Source organism: Cyprinus carpio, chromosome A23, assembly GCF_018340385.1.
Source record: "Cyprinus carpio isolate SPL01 chromosome A23, ASM1834038v1, whole genome shotgun sequence".
Lineage (NCBI taxonomy): Eukaryota > Metazoa > Chordata > Actinopteri > Cypriniformes > Cyprinidae > Cyprinus > Cyprinus carpio.
Genome location: NC_056594.1, coordinates 15,619,427 through 15,640,324, shown reverse-complemented (window position 1 = coordinate 15,640,324; position 20,898 = coordinate 15,619,427). Strand labels below are relative to the sequence as shown.

Below are 20,898 nucleotides of genomic sequence, written 5' to 3'. Positions count from 1 at the left end.
CCCCTTGCTATCGGAGCGGGCGAGTCCCTGCTGAAAGGGCCGTGGGGAGATCACGTGATCAGACCCCTTTCTCCAATCAGGCTGTGGTGGATAAAGAAGACGAGAAACCGTAGCTTGTCTTTTGAGCTCCAAAATGACCTTCTGCCTCATAGTAAGTGTCCCAGATGGCCATCTCTCACACAAAGCAAGGTGATAGGACTGGGCTGCTCTTGTCTGGATATCCATCAGCTCACTGGATTTGTCCTTCATGGGTTGTCATTAGTTTTTGGTCAGGTAAGGCACCTGGAGACCATCCAACAGGCATCAGATAGTTATCCCTGCTCAGCTGGAATGCAGACGGACTGAATGTGATGTGTTTTCGCTGCTATCAGTACATAGTAAGGTTAGATGCCTGGAGAGTGTCTGGGGGCAACCACATTAGGTTAGTCCACCGGATGGAGAGTGTCATGGTTAAATATTACAGCATCTCATTTCAGCTCCACCCAAAAGAGCAATCCTTCCACCTCTATCCACCAGAGAATCACTTTACGTTGCACTGAGCAGGCCCATTACTAAAATGAACTGAGTCAATGGGAAAGGGAGATGATTGAGAGGCTTTCTGTGTTAACAGAGGAGAATATCAGGTTTTATTGAGCTCCCTTCTATTCACTAGAAGTCTGTGTTGCAGACTGAATCCGAACAGCGACCAGGCTATTAATAGACTATTGATGAGTATTGATCTCTGGCTCACATGACACACGAGATACAATGAGCAATAGATCCCTGTGAAAAGCGGTCTTCTCTTTTAGCTTTGCACTAATTGCATATTATTATGGACTTAGAGAATTTCTCTGATAGATTGGCCAGCTGGTCTTTCATAGTTTTGGGAGGGAAAATGGGTAAAGCACAAGCTTGGATCGGTGACCATTTGTAATGCGCTCAAAGGAACTTTTAATCATCTCGCCCGCAAAGATTTTAAAACAATCGATAATACGCGTGGGAACATAGGCGAGCGACGCATCAACAGTAATGTGGACATGTTTTATATGGGTGTGCGCACAGCCTTGGTTCCTCACACAAATGGAAAGAAAAGTTCAAAGCCCTGACATACGCAATTACACATGAATTAGGGCGATAATGACCAGGGAGGGTGTGTTATATCAATAACCTGTTTAATGGTCAATCTCAGCAGGGGTGTCTGTTGACTTGTGTTGGAATTACTTTAATTGATGAAAAGCCATATAGCAGGTGGCTTACTTGGCTTCAAATGAGAGCAAAACTCAAATAGCCAAATTAAAAACTAAATAATAGATGAGAGACACTGGGATGCGATCATGGAGAGAAAGTATTGCAATTATTTGCCTGTGAAAAGTGGAGCTTCTCTTGTAATGTGGCTCCTTATGTTGCAGACTGGAGTGATGAGAGATAGGTGATATATGCCATGACATTTTCATTGTGTCCTTGTGGTTGGTTGAGTAAAGTCACACTGCTGTCCTTATGAAAAGTGATTTAAATGCAGAATGACACTATTTTAATGAAATTAGCCACTGGAATGAGAGCCAACGCTTGTGTATTTGGGCGAGCATGATGGGTGAGGAAAGGTTGTTGTAGTTGTTGTTGTTGTTGCAAGGCCAACTTGCTGTCACGCCGGTTGTTTGGAGCTGATGTGATGCTCTGCATTCTGCCATCCTTAATACTGTCAGCACATACGTGTTAGCAAACATCCTTGGATGATTTGAACAGAGAGAGTGAATTACTGTTGATGAAATCAGTTCTTTCTCGCTGTGAGTTTTCATTCATCCATATTCTCTTCTAATAACAGCCTGCAGTCCTTCGCCTTTTTTCCTGGCAAACAATGGTTATTCTCGTAATGATTCAATTTTTCAGCTGTCTTTGCGAATGAAAGAGACCATTTATTCTTGTTTTGCATTTTTAGCCATAATGATGAAGAATGCTAACGAGCAGCACTGGGTGCCGGTGACAAACGTCCACGGGGCACAAGAATATGCATATCAAAGAGGTCCCTCAGAAGGCACACTCTGAGAAATGTGTTTGACATGACTCTCACCTCCCCGTAGGCTTCGGGCGCCAGAGGAGGATGCATCCTGAACATGAGCCAGACATGTCTGCAACCCAGAACTCTCTATAGCATTGCCTTTGAGACACTGTCACAAGTTCATCTGTTTTGGCTTTTGTTCCTTCTACGAGTTTAAGTTAGATTTGTGAATTGTGATGTGGCAACAAGCATCAGCATGATGGCTCACTGTATGAGTCGGTCAGACTGTTGCTCTGTGGCAGAATTCTAGATAAAATGCCACATGCCACCTGCTCTTCTGATTAACAAGTGTGCACCTTGCTGATCCATCAGTCATTAATGCCAGTCAATGGTAGAGTCTTCAAAGTCGGCATGAAACGGAAGTTGTGTGTGTGTGTGTGCATTTAAATAATTTTAATAATAGGTATTTTTGTATTTGTATTTATTTATTCATGGAATGATTTTTTAGCTAGAAGCAAAATACAAAAAAAAAAAAAAAAGTTAAAATATATAAATTATTTAATTTTTATTAAAATAGCTCAACCCTAGTCTACAGTGGCCCCTGATTATTCTCTTTTAGATATTCCACTGTCCCTTTAACTTGTGAATATTATCTATAAAATATTGCTGGAGGCATCTGAAGGTGATTGTGTACTTGTGGAGGTGTTTGAGAAATTTGCTTTCTAAACATGAGTCAGATCAGTAACCTTTTTACCTTATGTAATAACCTTTTTGTTGTAATATTTCACAAGCAGCATTGTTCATATGGGACTTCGCCTCATGAAAATTTCTGGCTTTTTTGTGGATTGCATGCTGTAATGGGGGGATCCTAAGGAGTCATCTTGTAAAGCCTTCCATTGGACCGCACACTGGTTTAGCCCTCTCTCACACAGATGGACGATGAGCCGAGGGAATCTCGCATGGAATGATCAAAACAGCTTGACATGCTGGAGGAAATGGGACCGAACGGAGAGGAGGAAGAGCAGGAGAGGAGTTAATCACTATGCTAATGTTGTACTTCATCATCGTTTTCCTCAACGCCACTGAGCTCAGCTTTGCTCGGCCATTTCCACCACACACTTATGTCACTCTCCGGCACAGATGCAACTCTTCACGTGCCCCCTGCCTGAATCTTGCATTAAAACCCCATGATTATGGCCCCATTCCTGCAATCTATTTACATAGTTACTTAGAGAGAAAGGGGGTGTAAGAGGAAGACAGAAAAAGACAATACTCATGTATATGAGGACATTTTGAGGTAGATGCTGTTCCTGGCCTGCAAGCTTTGTCTTCAGGCAGATGGTGTTTAGACGTGTAGATCACATATAGTGCCCACAGAGGACTGAATGTGTCCATATGTGTGTGTGTGTGTGTGTGTGTGTGTGTGTGTGTGTGTGTGTGTGTGTGTGTTTATGTGTGAGTGAGTGTGTCTGAGACAAGAGATTAGGGGCTTGGGCCATACTCCACCTGCCTGTGCTTGGAAACAAATCTGTGGTATCTGGTGAAGGTGAGTGAATTTAAGGGCCTGCTCCCTGGGGTCCTTGTTGTGTAGACAGTTACAAACCAGATCCCGGAGAGCACCATGCTGCTCCACATGGCTGGCGGTGGGGCCTGCGTTGAAAAATATTAATTCATCTTGAGTTGCCATAACTCAACAACCCAGAACCCCATCGCCTCCCTGGCACAAACCCACCTCACATTACCAGCAACCCCTACTCATACTCTGAGTCAAACACGGCAAAGCTCACCATATATGTATCTAATTTTCTGTCAGTAAAATATAATTCATATGTTGTTTTATTTTGGGGTGCAATGTGACTTGGATATGTTTTACCCATTATGGTACAAGCTCTTAGTTTCTGTGTTTTTAATTTTTGGGCTTGCTTACATGGTCCAAATAGGTGAATTGTGTGAAGTGTAAAAATGAATGAATGAATAATAGTGGTCTTATTGCAGTTTAATCAGACTAGAGCGGTCTGCAAATCTGTCATTCTGTCCCACTGGTTGAGGCATTCAGGTTTCACCTAGTCCAGGACACGCACATTAAAACTCCAACTGATGTGTCCAAGAGTCACTTTTTTCTATTAGAGGCCTAGGGAGGTTCTTTAGGACAGCAGCCAGTGGAGATGAAGATTCCTCAAGCTTCTTTGTCAAAGCATTGTGTGTGTTTATTTGTGTGTCCACATCGGTGAAAGTGACAGCCTGACTGACATATGTCAGCTCAGAGGCACAGGAGGAGTGGCAGAAGCCATTTACCAGCTTCCAGGAGTGACACAGCAATGACTTCTGCTCTTGTTCCAGCCCACCACTTCCTAATAGCTTTAATTAATTGACGAATGAGGTCAAATTGAAGATATCTCACAGAGTCTCAATTTGCCCCAACATCCACCACCATGTTGTTTTTCTTAATGCGCCATGCACCTCATCTCCCTCTCTGCTCATCTGCATAAGACCTTGGGATGAATGTTAACTACGTTTAATTAGACAAGTGGAGCGATGGATGGGTGTATGGCGCTTTGGGGGGTTTTGATGGCTGGGCTCCTCGCTGGCAGGGGGTGCAGGACTGCAGTGCTCGCTCTCAGCTGAGATGGGAGCTACACACCTGGTTGTGAGTGCTGGCTTCATGCTGCCTCCTGTATCTCTGTGGGTTTCTTTCTAATGCTCAGCCTCTCCATTGAAACCCAGGTTGTTTACATACTTTAAACGCTTTATGTAGTTATTAACTTTTTTAATGTTTTTTGAAGATAACGTGACTCTCAGTTGTCTGGGGAGGGACGTGCAAAATGTCATCAATCCAGGCTTCGTACAGAGTTTGGAAAGTTGATTTTATTAAAGTTATTTTTTTATTTTTTATTATTTGTGTATAGTGAGCACAGCTGCCTTGTCTTGTCATATGCACTGAAGTTCTGCACACAGGATCCAAAATGAACACTTGCCATGCAGCATATGTGAGTAAAATTGGGCTTTGCTAAGTAAAAATTGTATTATTTGACTTACTAGTAACTTTAGGATATACATAATACATGCAACATAATACATAATCAAATTGTAATAATGTGTGCAATTCAAAGAAAAATGTTTATGGCAAATTTTACCTTTTAGTTTATTTACCATCGTAAGTTTAGCAAGGCTACTTAAAAAGAAGGGTTCTATTGTAATAGAAACAAAATAAATGTTCTTTAAAAAATGCACAATATGGCTTTATTGCAGTTATTCTCAATTTACTCACTATTGGCAAGCATGGCAAAAAGTTAATTTTGCGCTCTGTCTGCATGTCTCACACCAACCAGACAGATTTGCGGAAACCCGAATCTGTATATGCCTGTCTTGCCTATATTGTCAGGCCAAGTTACCATTTCAATAACAGCTGGTTGGAAAAGTAGAAGTAAAATGTAGAAGTAAAATAGAAGTGTAAAATGTAGTGAAGGAAAATAAAATTCATAAAAAGCATTGTGCTCATTATGCAAACAAGTCATCGATGTTGGGAGGAATCGACATCAGTCAGGGGAATATTAAATGAGGCATGATTTTTCTTGCTTGTCATTCCACCATCTTCTGACAAGAATGTCGCTCCGTGTTAAAGCATTGTGGTGAGGTGTCTAAGTGCCGGAGGCTCGTCCTTATCTGTGTCCTTCCGACTGAGGTGTGATCCTCTTAGCTCAAAGAATTTCCACCGCTCTAAGCCGTGAATAACAACAGTGATCCAGAAAATGATGGGCATGCCATTTAAATAGCAGTGCCATGCGATAAGGTGAATGCAGATGTTTTTCTTATTTATTATCCCTCCCCCACCTCCCCTGTTCTGACATGTCACTATCTCTCCTGTACATTTGGGCCCCTGTCTTTTCAGGAAACCGAGGCAGGCATTAGAGTATAAGTGTGGAGGCGTGCTTTTTCTTTTCTCATTCTTTCTTACTCCTCATGGGGGTAGGGAGCTTATCTCTTGTCCGTAGCCAGAACATGTGGATTACCGCTCTGCCTGGGGTTCTGCATTTATTACTGGCCTTGGAGGGGATATGACTCAATGATCAGGATGACATCACACACCACGATTAAGATCAATGAGGTTTTAAACCTCTATGAAACATTCAGGGGACACAGTTATGAATAAGTTCAGCAAAACCATTGCTGGTAATGAGAGAAAAGTGTTTTAATTGCCTCCTAAAAAGTCCACCAAAACAAAGAAATGCCGTAGTGGATGTTTGTAATGTCTTGTTGTGTTTAGATGCTATTTAATGTTGGGAGAAGAGGAGGACAAGTCCTAACCCCTGCTCACTCTTGTTAATGCTGTTTGCGGTTTTCCCTGTTATATGGACAAGAACCCTTCTTCTTCTTCTTCTTCTTCTTCTTCTTCTTCTTCTTCTTCTTCTTCTTCTTCTTCTTCTTCTTTGCCAGTTTGCCAGCAGCAAAACATTGGGTTTGCTGAAAAGGCAGACAGAAGAAACATGACAACAACAAAAAAACAGCCACTCCAACACTTTCTGCACCTCCCTCTTCAATTTAGTCTGAACTCAGAAGTTCACAAGGTGTGTACGCAGACGGTTTGAGAGTAAAGCTTAATATAATTGTTTTTTTTTTCCCCCTCAACATTACCTTAAGCTAAAATATTTTGATCGGATCTTAGGAGAATATTTTAGAGGGAAGATATTCAGCGAGAACTTTATTTTCCCAGTGGACGTTTACAAGCTTTTTATTTGTATACAATTATCTGTCTAATAACTGATGAGTGAATTTTGCAGAGTAGACATCTCTCTGACAATTCACATATTCATTGCTTGGGATGGACAACTTTATTTACTAACAGGTGTGACTCTTTGAGTTTTCCTTAAAATTCAACAGGAGACAGAATTAGATTGAATGATGTCTCTATGGGCAGGTAACTGAAATCAGTCCACTTCTCTTAACTTGCCCGCAAGTAATGTCTGTAACCATAGTGACCATTGTAATATATCTTTAGTTATTTTAAACTGTTCAGTATTTCAAGGGGCTCTCACAGCTTTCCGATATAAAGTCAAAGGGAAAAAAAAGTGATTTTGTTTAAAGAAAATGTGCCTATTTTTAGGACCATTAAGATTTTTGAAATTATAAAATAGAATTATATATGTAATTTTGGTCATGAAATAAATTAAAAATTTCTTTATGCCAATATTTTTTTTTATTATGATAATGATTCAGATTCTACTGCTGTGTAAGCATAGTGCATTTGAGACATTTTCAACCGGTTTTGTCTTCAGGACCAAAATTTTACATTGCACATCCAGGGGAGTGACTCAACTCATCATCAAAGTTATTTATTTTGCCAAAGTAAAAAAAAAAAAAAATGGAAAGCTCCAATTATGCACAGCTATTAACATGATAAAGGCTGAATATTAAAATGGATGATTTTGGTTTCTGTATTACTTTCAAAGTTTTTATGCTCACATTTAAATGATTTGTTCTTCATTTAAAGTCATGAACATTAGGGGAAAAGGCAGTTCTATCAAACCCATGAACCACCAGTTAAGGACCTTAGTCCAATGAGGAACATGGCCTGGATTAAAGTAAAGTTGAAGTCGTTTTCTTTCTCTGTGTGTGGAAACAGTTAGCAAATCTGTTATTTTAATCACTGGTAAATAAAAGGAGAATTCTCTCTTTTATTCCTCTGTGCTGTTCTGTGATGAGGGGGGTTGATGTGCTTGCACCTGGCACTGTGAGTTTTGCCTTATAGTGCCGGAGCTGTTGCCAGTAACATTGATGCATGGCCATGAATTATATTATGCCTTGGCAGCTGCTCACTCCTAAATTCATCTTTGCACTCAATGATTTATTTATTACAGTGCTTTCAAGGCAGGTCTGTATTGAAACTCTTCAAACATTCTGGTTAGGGTTTTGTTCTAAACCCCTAACCCTAAGAATTTCACCTGCACTGCTTAAAACACAGAACCTAATCTAGCCTCGTTGTGGTGATAATTTCAGTTTTGGTTGTCCCATTTATTTTTGGTTTATGTAATTTGTAATTTAAAGAAATTAAAAAGGTTAGTTGACCCAAAAATTAAAATTCTTTTCACATTAACCCACCCTCAAGTCATTCCAAACCTGTATGAATTTGAATTTGCTCCTGTGGAACATGACATTTTCACAAATGTTTTTTTTAAAGTCAAAGGGGTCCAATGTTATTTGAACCCTAAAGTTCTTAAAAATATTTCATTTCGCATTCCTCAGAATAAAGAAAGTCATACAATTTGGAAAAGTAAATGATGACAGACATTTCATTTCTGGATGAATTATCCCATTAAAAATCTTGCATTAATTTACAAAGTGATTATTTAGAAACTTCCCTAACTTCTTCCTTGCATATTTTCTTATAACCATTTATTAAAGACTAAAACCTAAACTTAGTTAAAACTTCAACACTATTCTTGTGCTACTTGGCATGCACAGGTATTTCCTTCAGGAAATGCAAATCTGGTTTATTTAGACTATTTATCATCCTTTTTAGCCTGGCAAAAGGAATGCAGAAAGAAAAATTAAATAAATGGAATATGATAAGCCTTTGCAACATTGCTTGTGCGCATTGCTGGATCCAAGCAAGTGTAGCCACCACCATGTCCTTTGGTTGTGGTGAAATATATGGCTGAAACCCATTGTAGGTAAATGATCTGTAAATGAGATCAGATGATGTATTAGAAGGATATTCCTCTTTTTGTCCCCTCTCCGCCAACATAGGGAGATCTGGTTTTTACCTTACTTCTATGTTTACCTTGCCTTACAGATATCTGTGACATGATGTGGCTTTGTTCGAGTCTGACATGGTTTCTTATTAACATCTGAACATGGCTCCTTTGTTCACCACAGTGAGGCTCATTGAAGTCTCCGCCAGGGAGAAAATTGAAGCAGGTGACAATTAATAGCTTAGCAGCATGTCTAATGAAGATTGTGTTGCTGCTGGGGGTCAGTAAACAAATAGGGAAGATGACTTCTAAACAAGAATGTAAACTCACAGAGGAAGAGGTCATCAACCTATCTGTCTGTCTGTCACTGATCTGATATGCTGATATTCAGACTTTAGACTTTAGATGCTAATGCAGATGTATTACAGGATGGTCATGGAAAACCTGCATGGAAATATGAAGGAATTTAACATTGTAATGTTTCAGATTTTGAAACTTGTGGACCCTAGAGCCAAAATACAAATTATAGCATTTGCCACTTAGGATGGACCCCTCAAGGGTACAATTTTATACAGTATATACCCTATATAAATGCTTATTAGTACCTTAAAGTGCTAAAATGCAGTCTTCAGGTACTAATATACACCCTTTATGAATATATAAGGTAAGAAAATTATTTTTTTAAGAGCACTGGTCCCAGTGATAAGCTTTTGTACCCTTGAAAATACCATTCTTACTAAATTTTCTGATGTTTAGTTTATAGTGAATTTTTATATTTATGCTTAGCTCTACAATATTTAACCAGTTATATATTAAATGATGTCAGTTTTTTTAATCCAGTCATCACAAATGTCTGGAAGTCTTGGTAATTTAATGGTCAACAAGTGCAAGAACTCTGCTATTAGGATTTGTAATTTTGAACCGTTCAAATGAACTTTTTGCCATTTCAGTGAGAACTGTGGAAAATCTAACAGATTTGATTTGTAATTTTGGAAAGTTTAAATGAACTTTTTTAAATTTAAGTTAGTGGTGTTGGGAATGTAAATGTTCGTTTGTTGTTGATATTCGAAATGTCTCTTTATTATGATCTCAGCACAAAGCGGCGACAGAGGGTAGAAGCAGTGGGCTGCTTGTCTGGCACTCTGATAGCCAAACAAAGGCAGCCTGACCGATGCACTAGATAGCACAATCACTCTTTAATCAAAGCCTTCCTTCTCAAAGACAAATCAAACCAAATCAAAGGCAGTACAATAGCAGGATCAACACTGGAAGAAAGGGGGGGGGGGGGGTGACGAGTCCCTTTGAGTGATGTGTAGGACTCCGTTAAAGCTCACTTTAGGTGGACCAGCTAATTTGAACAGAGTGTGTACCCTGCCTTCCGGGTCTCTGTAATTTCTTCTTTTTTTATTGTGTATGCCTTGTCCTTTGCCATTTTAAAGAGAAATTATTATAGTTGTTTTATTGATATTTATAGTTTTATAGTTATTTTATTGATATTTATAGTTTAATTTAGGAGTAGTTTCACATGGTTTTGCATGGTAAAACTGTTGAGAAGTGAAATTTGCACTGTTAAGACTTTAAATTATAGTTCAACTTTTAAAAACTTGCGTTCTGTTCCATTTAATTGTACTGTTGCACCATGTTTGAACACTAGAGCACATAATGTAAAGGTTCCCATAAAAAAGTGTGCCTGGTGAGCTCATGCACCATGTTTGAACACTAGAGCACATAATGTAAAGGTTCCCATAAAGCACCCATAAAAAAGTGTGCCTGGTGCTCTTCTCCCTGTACCTGTGAATTTTCCTAACATGTTTTTTCCTGTCAGTGCAGTTTTAGACATGTCTTTCTGTTGAGAAGACATTTCTTCTCCCAATGCTAATGGATTGATTTTAGTTTGAACACTAGAAACTTTAGTTTTCCTTCTGTCTGCATTGTTTCTCATTCTTGTGTTGTTGTTTTTTTTTTTATAGAGCGGAGCGGTGCACAAACCACGTCCTGGGCTGCACGGGTGACCAGTGCTGGCAGGACAGTCGAAGTGAAGTGCATTTTTGCACAGAGCCCAGTAGGTGGTTGTGGGCACGCCTCAAATTGAAAGTTCGAAATTGGTTTCACGCAAGAGTGCCCCAGTCATTTGCTGTGCTGAATAGTGGAATTCACTGGATAATTCCAGCATTAATTGATTCTAGGCTCTGAAATAAACAGGCTGGCAAAGTGCACGAAAGTAGAGGCCCAGCCTAATAGACCTGCTCCTTTTTCCAGAGGAGGAGAGTTCTTGCTGAGACCGTATATGAGTCCACACAATTGTTTTACATGTAAACTAAAGCAATTTTTCACCCATTTTAAAAGAAATGTAATAGCACACCATCTCCTTAATAAGTCACTTGATTTAAATCAAGTTTAATGCTTAGTGTTAAGGGTTTGCTTACAGCAAGCACCTCTATTAAAACTACACATTTTGCAAATGTAACTACACACCTAAAATGTTCAGCCATACAGTGTACAGTTCTTACTTTCTTTGCTGAACACAGAGTGACAGTACAGAGGTTTGGAGTCTGTCAGTTGTTAAAGCAGGGCTTTGTAAGAGTCGTGTGAATGATCACGTCTGCCAGGCTTTGTGGTGTCTGTGTCTCTCGCCCTATTTTCTCATACATCAGGTGCGCCATAGGGACTCTCGTCAAAGAGACTCAGTGTCACTGCATTAGACTCACTTCTTACTCTAATTCCCACTCCACCCATGATCCCCCCAAAATGAGTTTGTCTCACACTTGGTATAGTGCTGTCACCACTCTTAAATCACTCAAGGTTTGATTGGCAGTCTAAGTTGTAAAATGTCTCAAAAGGACATTGGAAGTTATCAAATATCATTTGATAAGTACCAAAACAGTACACACACACACACACACACACACACACACACACACACACACACACACACACGGTATATCAGCATAGATTTATTCATCAGCTTTTTTTCTCAATATTGATATCCTATTGAAATGCTGTGCATTTGATTAATTAATTGGCCTGTTTAATTAATTAAATAATTTGTTTTAATTTATTGATAGTTCTAATAAAAATAGTAAAAAAAAAAAGAAACACTGTCCAGCGAAAGATCCCAGTAGTTCACTGTTCAGCCATGGCAGAAGGGCCGTTCTTCATGTGGTAATGAAGGCATTGCTCTTCTTCCTTTGCTGGGGTGGATGGTGACTTATGGTGGAGGTGTCCCACTGTATAGATGATGAAGAAGGTTCCAAGCAGGTACACGAGAGGGCAGATTGGAGGAGAGTGCCGCAGGACTCTTGGAAGTGAACCTGGTTGCTCCCCATGGAGCTAGTGAGAGTGGGAGCGAATGACCGACATTTACAAATGAGCCTCTTCATCGCCACATGAGGGAATAGAGTATCCTATTGTGTCCCAATCGAAGAACTGCTCAGTCCTCCCACACATCCATGAAAAAGCAGGATAAGACGGAGGATGTGCATCTGAGCTTTGGTGCCCAAGGCAAGTGGCAGAGGGCATACTTAACTTCCTCTCTTCCTTCATTCCGACCACATGAAATTTGAAGTGAAGGGATTTAACATGCAAACCCTGAAGTGTGTGATGCCAGAACATTTAACTCTAGTTATATCGTTCTATCATTCTATCGATCTATATATCCTTCTATCTGTTTATCTATCATTCTATATATCTATTATTCTGTCTGTCTATCATTCTATCATTCTGTCCTTTCTGTCATTCTGTCTTTTGTCCTTTCTATCGCTGTCTGTCCTTTCTGTCATTTTATCTTTTGTCCTTTCTATCATTCTGTCTTTTCCTTTCAGTTCTGAATGCCTCACAACTGTGGTGTTTTCTTTAGTTAAAAACTGACATTTGTGTATTTATTTACACAATGAAGCAAAACAATGTGTTTTCACCTTCCATATCCCCTCCCCACAGATATTTCTCTTAGCAAATATGATTATTAGGTGTGTCAATCGATTAAAAATAAATCCTGTGCTGATTTAATCAGCATGTGTTGAGATCAATTAGCATAGCATGTAATCAAATTAATCTCAATCAAGTATATTGATATTTGCTGAGAAAGATCATTCAAAGACAACCTATTGTTATGGCAGAGGAAAACATTGCTTGTCCCGTCACATACTTTTCATACACAGTCCTTGGGATATATAGCCAAGGCTGAGCTGTCATGCTCAGAGCAGAGTTGTTATGAGGGGAGGTGACGCTTTCCATCTCTACTTTTTTCTTGTCTAAAATGATGACATCCCCTAAAAGAGCAGTTTCATTTCCATCCCATGCAGTGGGACCTGGCACTAGCAGCAAAACGATCTTGCTAAGTGCGAATACTTCCTTCCCACATTACATCCTCCTCCTATACTCACAGGGGCATTCAGTGCTGTGAGATGGGGATAATTTGTTTCGAGAGGCCTCGAAGTGTCTGGGACCTGGGAGATGCACCGCAGGTGAATCAGCATGTCAAGCCAAACACTGACCACCAGCTGGAAAACATCTAAGCTATTCTGGATCAATTCAGAATTGATCTCTGCCCAACTTTATGTATAATGTAGGCTGTTGGGCGGTTAAGACTGGCTGTCTGTCTGACCAGTGCTGGGAAAGAGATATGATCTGCCCACACCCTTTAAAAGCATATTATGGGAAAAGGCAAAGGGCCTTGAAGAGACTTTCAAATGAGCAGAGAGGGTTGAATGTGTGCAGTAAATGGATTCCATCCTGCCCGGTCACAGACCAGATGTATTCAGAGCATGCTGACAGGGTTCTGCGCGTCCTACAGACCTGTTTACAGGGTACGCCACATCCCACTGCTTTCTGTTGAGTTGGCAGGTTGGTGGCCAAAAGCTTTGGAAGGTGGCGTGGCACCGAGCATCATGAGTATTGAACGGCCATGGCAGGGTGTGCACGGAGGGGCTATAATGCCAAGTTGGCTGCGAGTGCCATTCCTGCTCCTCATTTGGGCTGCTCAAAGAGGCTGCATGCAGGGATTAATAGGTGGTTGACTGGAAAGCAAAGCTTTTTAACCCTGCTCAGGGACTCGTAGAACAGCACCACACCATGCCAGCAGATGCCAAGTGCAGCTGTCAGGAGTCAGAGTGATTTTGTTGTTTGCTCTCTCTTCTTACTTGCTCCTCTTTCTCCCTCTTTCTTTCCCATTGCCTTTTACTTTCAAAGGTATCTGTAGCTTTAATGGTTGGTTGTGAATGTTATAAAGTAATTTTATAAATTATATTTCTTATATGTTTGAAAAAGCTTTTTTTAAAGCACACAATATTTTGTTCTATGCATGAGTCTCAAGATCTTCTGAACTGTAGGCCTGTCTCAACAAATGCAGCATTTTTAATTTTTTCAAAAACATTAAGTGCACAAGGGAAAATATTTTTATCTATATATCTGTTTTGGATTTTTTATTTATTTAATACAATAATTACAAAATTGAAGGTTGCTTAATTGAAAAAATTAAGACAAATTTCATAATGCCTTTGTATTTTGTTTTGTGCTTATGCTTTAAAAGCAGTACTATAGCTGCTGTGTTTAATAAAATTATCATCTTATCCAGCATTTTTATTTTATTTTATTTTATTTTATTTTATTTTATTTTGTTTTATTTTGTTTTGTTTTATTTTATTATCATCTTATCCAGCATAGCTTTTATTTCAGCCTGCATTTAAATTATCAGTAAAGGTTTGGAGTAGAAACATAATCATCAGAAAGTAATGCATAAAACAACTCATTTCCATTCAAAAACCTACAGTGTAAGTTTGAAGTTGTGAGTGGTTGTTACTAATCGGAAGCTCATTATTATGATAATTCCAACATGATGTGAATGAAGCATTAGATTGTTGAGAGATGTTGAGATGTAACTGTTATTTTCATTCTGCCACAACACACACCAACAGGCTTAACATGCTGATCCAAGTAAATCCTATCGATATTGTGTTTGTTTTTGTTTTTTTTGATGGAGTTGGTTGGGATAGTGTGAACTGTAGCTTTTAGATATGAAAGGAGTTTTCAGTGTGTCTGATTACAGGTCAGGATTAACCCTATCCATTTCATCCATTTAATGCACACTCTTCTGAAGTGTGTAAACAGCCTTACAATGATGTGCTTGTTTTTAATGAGCTGTGTGAGAAATGCAGAGCTCCACAGCTTCTTCTCGAGTCCTTGACCTTTTCTCATCCCCGCTGACTCTCGTTCATCTGTTACACCCTCACACCTCTCCCACTCTCGTTCATTTATCCTCTCATCTCCCTGTTCCCTCCTCAACTGTCCCTCCCTGCGTATCACTCTCTTCTATGTGTAATTGCATTTCAATTCGCCCTAAGGGATGCCTGGGTATTTTAATCCTCTCCCCGGTTTCCCTCAAATCCATTTGCACCCTGCCCTGGCCAGGTCAGTTTCATGGGTTGCCCTGCAGGAAATATCAGATGACCTCACTTTCCAGTGAGAACAAGGTATCATGGGGAATAGAATTGTTTGAGAGGCTCATCCCGCCCCACAATCCCTCATATTCATCTTCCCCTCCTGCACAGACTTCCTGCTCTCAAGTGTAGAACAAGGTCAGAGTCATATACTGGGTAACACCAAGCACTCCACCAAAAGTTTGAGGATTTTAACATGTAAAGTGTCAAAAAGTCCACTAGGGATCTTTCTGATTCAATACAGTGTTTACAATAATTACTGATGAAAAATTTATTTGAAAAAGTTTTAGAATGTCTTATCATCTTATCCATTTTTTTTTTTTTTTTTCAGCATCCTTTGTTTACTTCCAGGTATAAATTACATTACGAATCCCAGATTTTCAATTTAATTTCTGAAATTTGGACCCCACTGTAAATGAATTCACTTTATTCACTATCCAATCTAATGAAAGCATCATTTCATACACTTCTATATAAAATAAGCAAATATCCTATGTTCTCACATCTGTTTCTCAAGAACATTTATCTTATACTGTAAAGGCCTTCTGTAACCCATTTACTTACTCCACTATATCAGGGACTTATTTGTGCCTTTGTAACAGAGTAGAACACGGCAGGAAGCTTGAAAGTTTGTTTTAGTATAGCACTCTTTTCAGAGAAGTATGCCGAAATCTGGGAGTGCTAGTGGAAAACAGTGTGGGTTGAAAGAATGAGGTTGACATATGCACAATCCATGAAAACTCACGCTGTGAATGATGAATCCATTTGATCAAGTCACTTTTTTGTTTCAGACTCAAAAGAGACATCGAGACCTTTAAATTAAACAGTCCCAAAGACAGTTAGACTTAATGGAGTATTAGTATTCAAATAGAGGAGTTTGTTCCCCTGAGAATATCTATGAGCTTTTAAGTCTCAATTGCTCAATGGCTCATGAGAACAGGGAGATGCCTTATGAATGGTGTTTAGAGGCAAGTGTCTGATGGGTGCTGGGATAAAGTGCGAATTTTGAAGCTTTTGACACCTTTCCTTACCCACATCCATCTAAGCTTCAAAAGCAAACGGTAGAGACAACAAACGTGCATGCCAAGGGTCAGCCAGGAACACGGATACTACTGCTTGAAGAAACACCTTATCAAATGTCTGCCAATACAAGCAGCATCTTGTGCGCAAGAGAAATGTGATGGGAATTGCATATATCAGAGCTGCTTCTCTGTCTCCCCTTGATTTAAAAAAGATGGAAGGATAGGGCAAAATTGTGTTTGCTTGCATTACGCTGTTATTGTGTCAGTTCTCCACACCTGAAACAAAGGAAGGGAAATATGCGTGTCATATTTTATTTTAAATTGCCAGACGTTTCCTTATATTCACAAAAGACCCTCTTGCTTTGGCTGCTGTCGACGGTGACAGTTTGATTGAGGCTGTTGTTGTCTGGTATCCTATCAGGGAGGTGTTTTTAAAATTGAATCAGAGTTGTGCCTATCAGAGGTTGCTCTCAGATGGAGACAGAAACAGAAGAGGACATGGGAAAAAAGGTGGCAGTTTTTCATGTGTGCTAGTTCACCTTGTAGAGGTGACACCATTTAGCATATTAAGAGCATTTTAAACAGGTGCAGGTAGACACAGTTCTCAGTAATCAGCTTTTCTGATGTAAGCTCCTGATACATGGATTTTACAGACTTTCCAATGTCAAGGTACTCTTCTCCTTTTTGTAGTAATGCTAGAATATGGTGCAGAGATGTCAGGTGCATGTACAGGCAGCTCTGTGGCACACTGTTTTTGGTTTCTAAAGGTTATTTGCTACCTTTTGAATTATTCAAACCTGTAAGTGGGTCAGTGATGTTTTGATTTTACGATTAAAATTAAGAAACATGGTATTATAATGATTCATAAAATCTTTATATTATTAAAAAAAATGATAATAATTAGTTTTAAACAGTTTGGCATAATCTTACTTAATTTTATTAAATAAAACTGTAAATCTTATAAATCTCATGTGGTGTGGTGATATATATACAGTAATTTTTATATTACATAAATATCATGCCACCACACCACATGAGATTTAAAGAAATAGTTTGCCCAAAAATGAATATTTTTTCTAAATAAGGTCTTTTTAATAGGTCACTGACACTTATCTATTCTAGTTCAATTTAATTCTAATTTAACATTATAATCTTTCTGGTTGTCAAATGTTCCACTTGTAAACAACCTGACACAACCTCACACCTGACCTGCAACGTGCAGACTTCACACAAGAAGTTGTGAACTAAACTGAGCTGGATCAAGTCAAACATTTGTAGGTTACAACTTCTTATTTTTTTCTAAAGACGACTAATCATTTCACTGGAGAATAACCATATTTATTGGCTGGAGTGCCTAAATATAGACTGTCAAAAATGGTCTACAGTAAGCCTTGTTTACTTGCATTTGATGGAGAAAATTCCTGAAACCTCGATTTTCGTTCAAAACCATAATTTTTCTTCAGCTGAAAACAGTCATATTCATCTCGGATGGCCTGGTGGTGAGGAAATACTGTAAGTTTTCCAATATTTTCAAAATATTATATATGTTATTGTATGTATTATGTATTATATAAAATATTTTGAACAAATTGGAAAATTGAAATGTCAAACTTTACTTGAAAGATTCTTTTCAAAACTGCATGAAACCTACAGGAATACAAAGAGTACATTTTTAAAAATGTATTCTTTTCTTTATCACACTCTCAGAAAAAAAGCTACAAAAGTTGTCACTGGGGCGGTACCTTTTCAAAAGGCACATCTTTGTACCTAAAGAGTCCATACTGGTACCTTAAAGGTACATATTAGTACCTAAAAGGTACAAAAGTGTACCTTTTGAAAAGGTAGCCTACCTCCCCAGTGACAGCTTCAGTACCTTTATTTCTGAGAGTGGCATGGACACTCATATATCACTGACCCAAGTTTTAAACAGCACTTCAGGGATTGACCATCAGGCCAGTAGCTGATTGACAGCTGCTGGCCAGACTTTGATGCACCATCTTGACAATTGCACCAAATGGCTCTAGCAGCTTATTATAACACAGCACAAACTTTGTCCCTTGCAGCTGTTTAATGGCTCTTAGCTTGTTTTTGTTTGTTTTTCTTCTTTCTTTTTTATTTTTATGCTGTAAGGTTATTGCACCTTTATGGCTGATCGAGGGATGGAATAATCCTCGACATCTGTTCGGGAGTGGGTGGGGGATGCTGACTTTTGCCTTTTATTTACTGGACCGGGCCTCTCAGCTCATCCCCCCAGCTCTGAGGTCGGCATGTTGACCTCTAATGGGAAAACGAAAAAGAAGAAGAATCTCAAATGGGCCTCAAGGTCAATTAAATAGTTTTCCCCCCAAGCTATCTTTCTGGCTTGTAAAACAAACATTACTCACAAGCAGCGCGATAAATTAGCAGCATGCACCAAAGACTTATTTTATTTTCTTAACTGCACACATTAACTGTTTTAATTGAGTGTCTAGTAAGATAAAGTTTTCTCATTTTTAATTAGCAAAACGAGTTAAGTGCAAGTGTAGTTACTACAAAAATTGGTGATAATTGTGGAGATCCTGCTTATAGCTTATGAAAAATTAAATATAATAACTCATTTTCAGTTTGGCAAGCCAGGCAAGTGTTTGTTTTGGTTTTTTTTCTCATTATGGAAAGGTCCTCTTCCTCTTCTCCATGGTCATATTCCACAGCCTCATCCTCTCGTCCTTGTCTCTTTAGCTCTGCTCTGGCCATGATGACAGGAGCGCAGAACGTTAATCAAAACAGCACTATTGCTCTGAGAGCACCTGCAGGCCATCGCAAACTCTTGCATTCTCTGTGTGGGCACTGCCAGTCTTGGCACCCTGGTGCTTCGAGGGATGTCTCTACTGTCAGCTGTGACAGGAATAAAGCTTGAAGTTACTGACTATAAATACTGTATATATTACACTTCCTAAGGGCAACTGAATATCATTGGTTGTTGGGAATTGAGTAGAATTTGGGCTATTATTGATAGGCTTTCAGTGTTTAATTTGGTTAGTAAATAAAATCTTGTCAAGCTTGGAATATTGAAATTGATTGTAATGTGATGGATTTACATTATGTAGACTGCTTGACGGAATGTTCTAGAAAGTAAGCTTATTGATTGGCCGTTTATTTTTTTTTATTTTTTTTTTTTTTTGGTGAACCACTATGTAAGTGATTTCAATGACAAGCCTTTTGAATTTTAAAACAGAAAAAAATTACTAATTAAATTACTTGTAATGAAATCAAAGTAGATAACTTTTATGCAGTCACATACCTGTGATTAATCTTTCGGAGCTGCATGTAACATTAAATTAAAACTGCCAGAAACTTATACATAAATAAAAAAAAATTCAAAAAAAACATTGCTCATCACTTCAGCAGAAATGCTCTTGAACTCTCTGTCAGCAATGCTGTGGCAAGGCTCTAGAAATCTTTTCTTAAAGCTGTTTATTCCATTTCAGAATAATGCATTAAGTTCAGGAAATAATTGGACTTCTGTTTGATAACATAGTTTGTGTCCCTCTGCATTTCCTGCTGTCTTTGTATGACAAATGCCCTCAGTGTGAAATGAATGGCTGGCTGTCACAGGTAATCATGAGGTTGCTTGTCAGTACCCGGTCTGCTTTCATTTCCCATGATTAGCTTTGTGAAGGAATGATGGGATACGTTTCACTCATCCACTTGTCTCTTTTGTTGGGTGACAGTGATGACTGGGTTAACATGGTACCAAAAATTGCATCATCTACTGTCATGCTTGTTGTGCATCCCAAGAAATGATTTCTCTTTTGTTACAGCAATCAAAGAGCCACTGTAAAGGAGGTTTTCATGTCATTCACGTATTCATATAATGTGAGCGTCAGACAATGAGGGAGCAACTACGTCCACAAAATCTGCTGAACACAATTTCCACAGTGCTGTTCACTATCTTTGCGAGTTGGTTTTGAATCCAACATTGCCTTATACATTTTAAATGGTTAAAGCTTATTTTAAATGCTTATTTTAATGCATGTTTTTTTCTGAGTGCACTTTACAATCCATTTAATTCAGTTTATTATTGTACATGTGTTAAAAAGCTGTCGATATTCTGTAACAGTAATGCCTACCTCTCTTTCTGTCTTCTGTTTGACAGGAAATTGCAGCATACTTAATAACATTTGAAAAGCATGAGGAATGGTTGACAACATCCCCTAAAACAAGGTAAGAATATGTGTCTATATCAACTGACCATCAGAAATCTCTTTCCCCCCAGAATTCCAGGTTTTATCGCCATGATGCTCAAATGAAGCCATTAACTGGTGACTCTCCCGACAATCCACTTGAGGATCTCTGCTAGCTTAAAAGTTGGGTGTTTGATATTGGTGGACAATGATGGCAGTTTCAGAAGGTTTACTTCTTATAGGAGTTAGTCTGACAGGTAATGGATTATTAATGTGGACTAATAACTGCAAATAGCCTATTAGCAGAGCTCTTAGCCCAATGCTCTGCTCTCATTTCTTCTGTCAGTGCGATGGTAATGTGTTCATATCTAACAGCAAATTAAACTTCCTATTATAAATGAAGGTGTGAGCTGAAAGCTGTCTAGCTGCTCAGAAGTAGATGGTAGGTGTTGACTGACATTGAAGAGGGAAAAGTGAGCATGTCGCGTCTATATGTGCATGCACCTGAATCAATCATCTTCATCAGTCATCTTGGTTTATGGCTGATAACTTGCCTTGGGGTCTGAAGCAGCTCTGGTGAATCTACATGTTCCCAAACCCCACAAGAGTAGGATT

At 38.9% G+C, this 20,898-nt stretch overlaps 1 protein-coding gene across 10 annotated transcripts in view; it reads left to right on the top strand.

Moving 5' to 3' along the window:
* Positions 1-20,898, top strand: part of LOC109088860 (calmodulin-binding transcription activator 1-like) — a 342,437-nt gene that overhangs the window by 132,184 nt on the left and 189,355 nt on the right. For all 10 annotated transcript variants that reach the window (XM_042713383.1, XM_042713382.1, XM_042713385.1 and 7 more), the window contains one exon: positions 20,256-20,323. In XM_042713383.1, the coding sequence (XP_042569317.1) occupies positions 20,256-20,323 (68 nt within the window). The remainder of the gene's footprint in view (positions 1-20,255; positions 20,324-20,898) is intronic.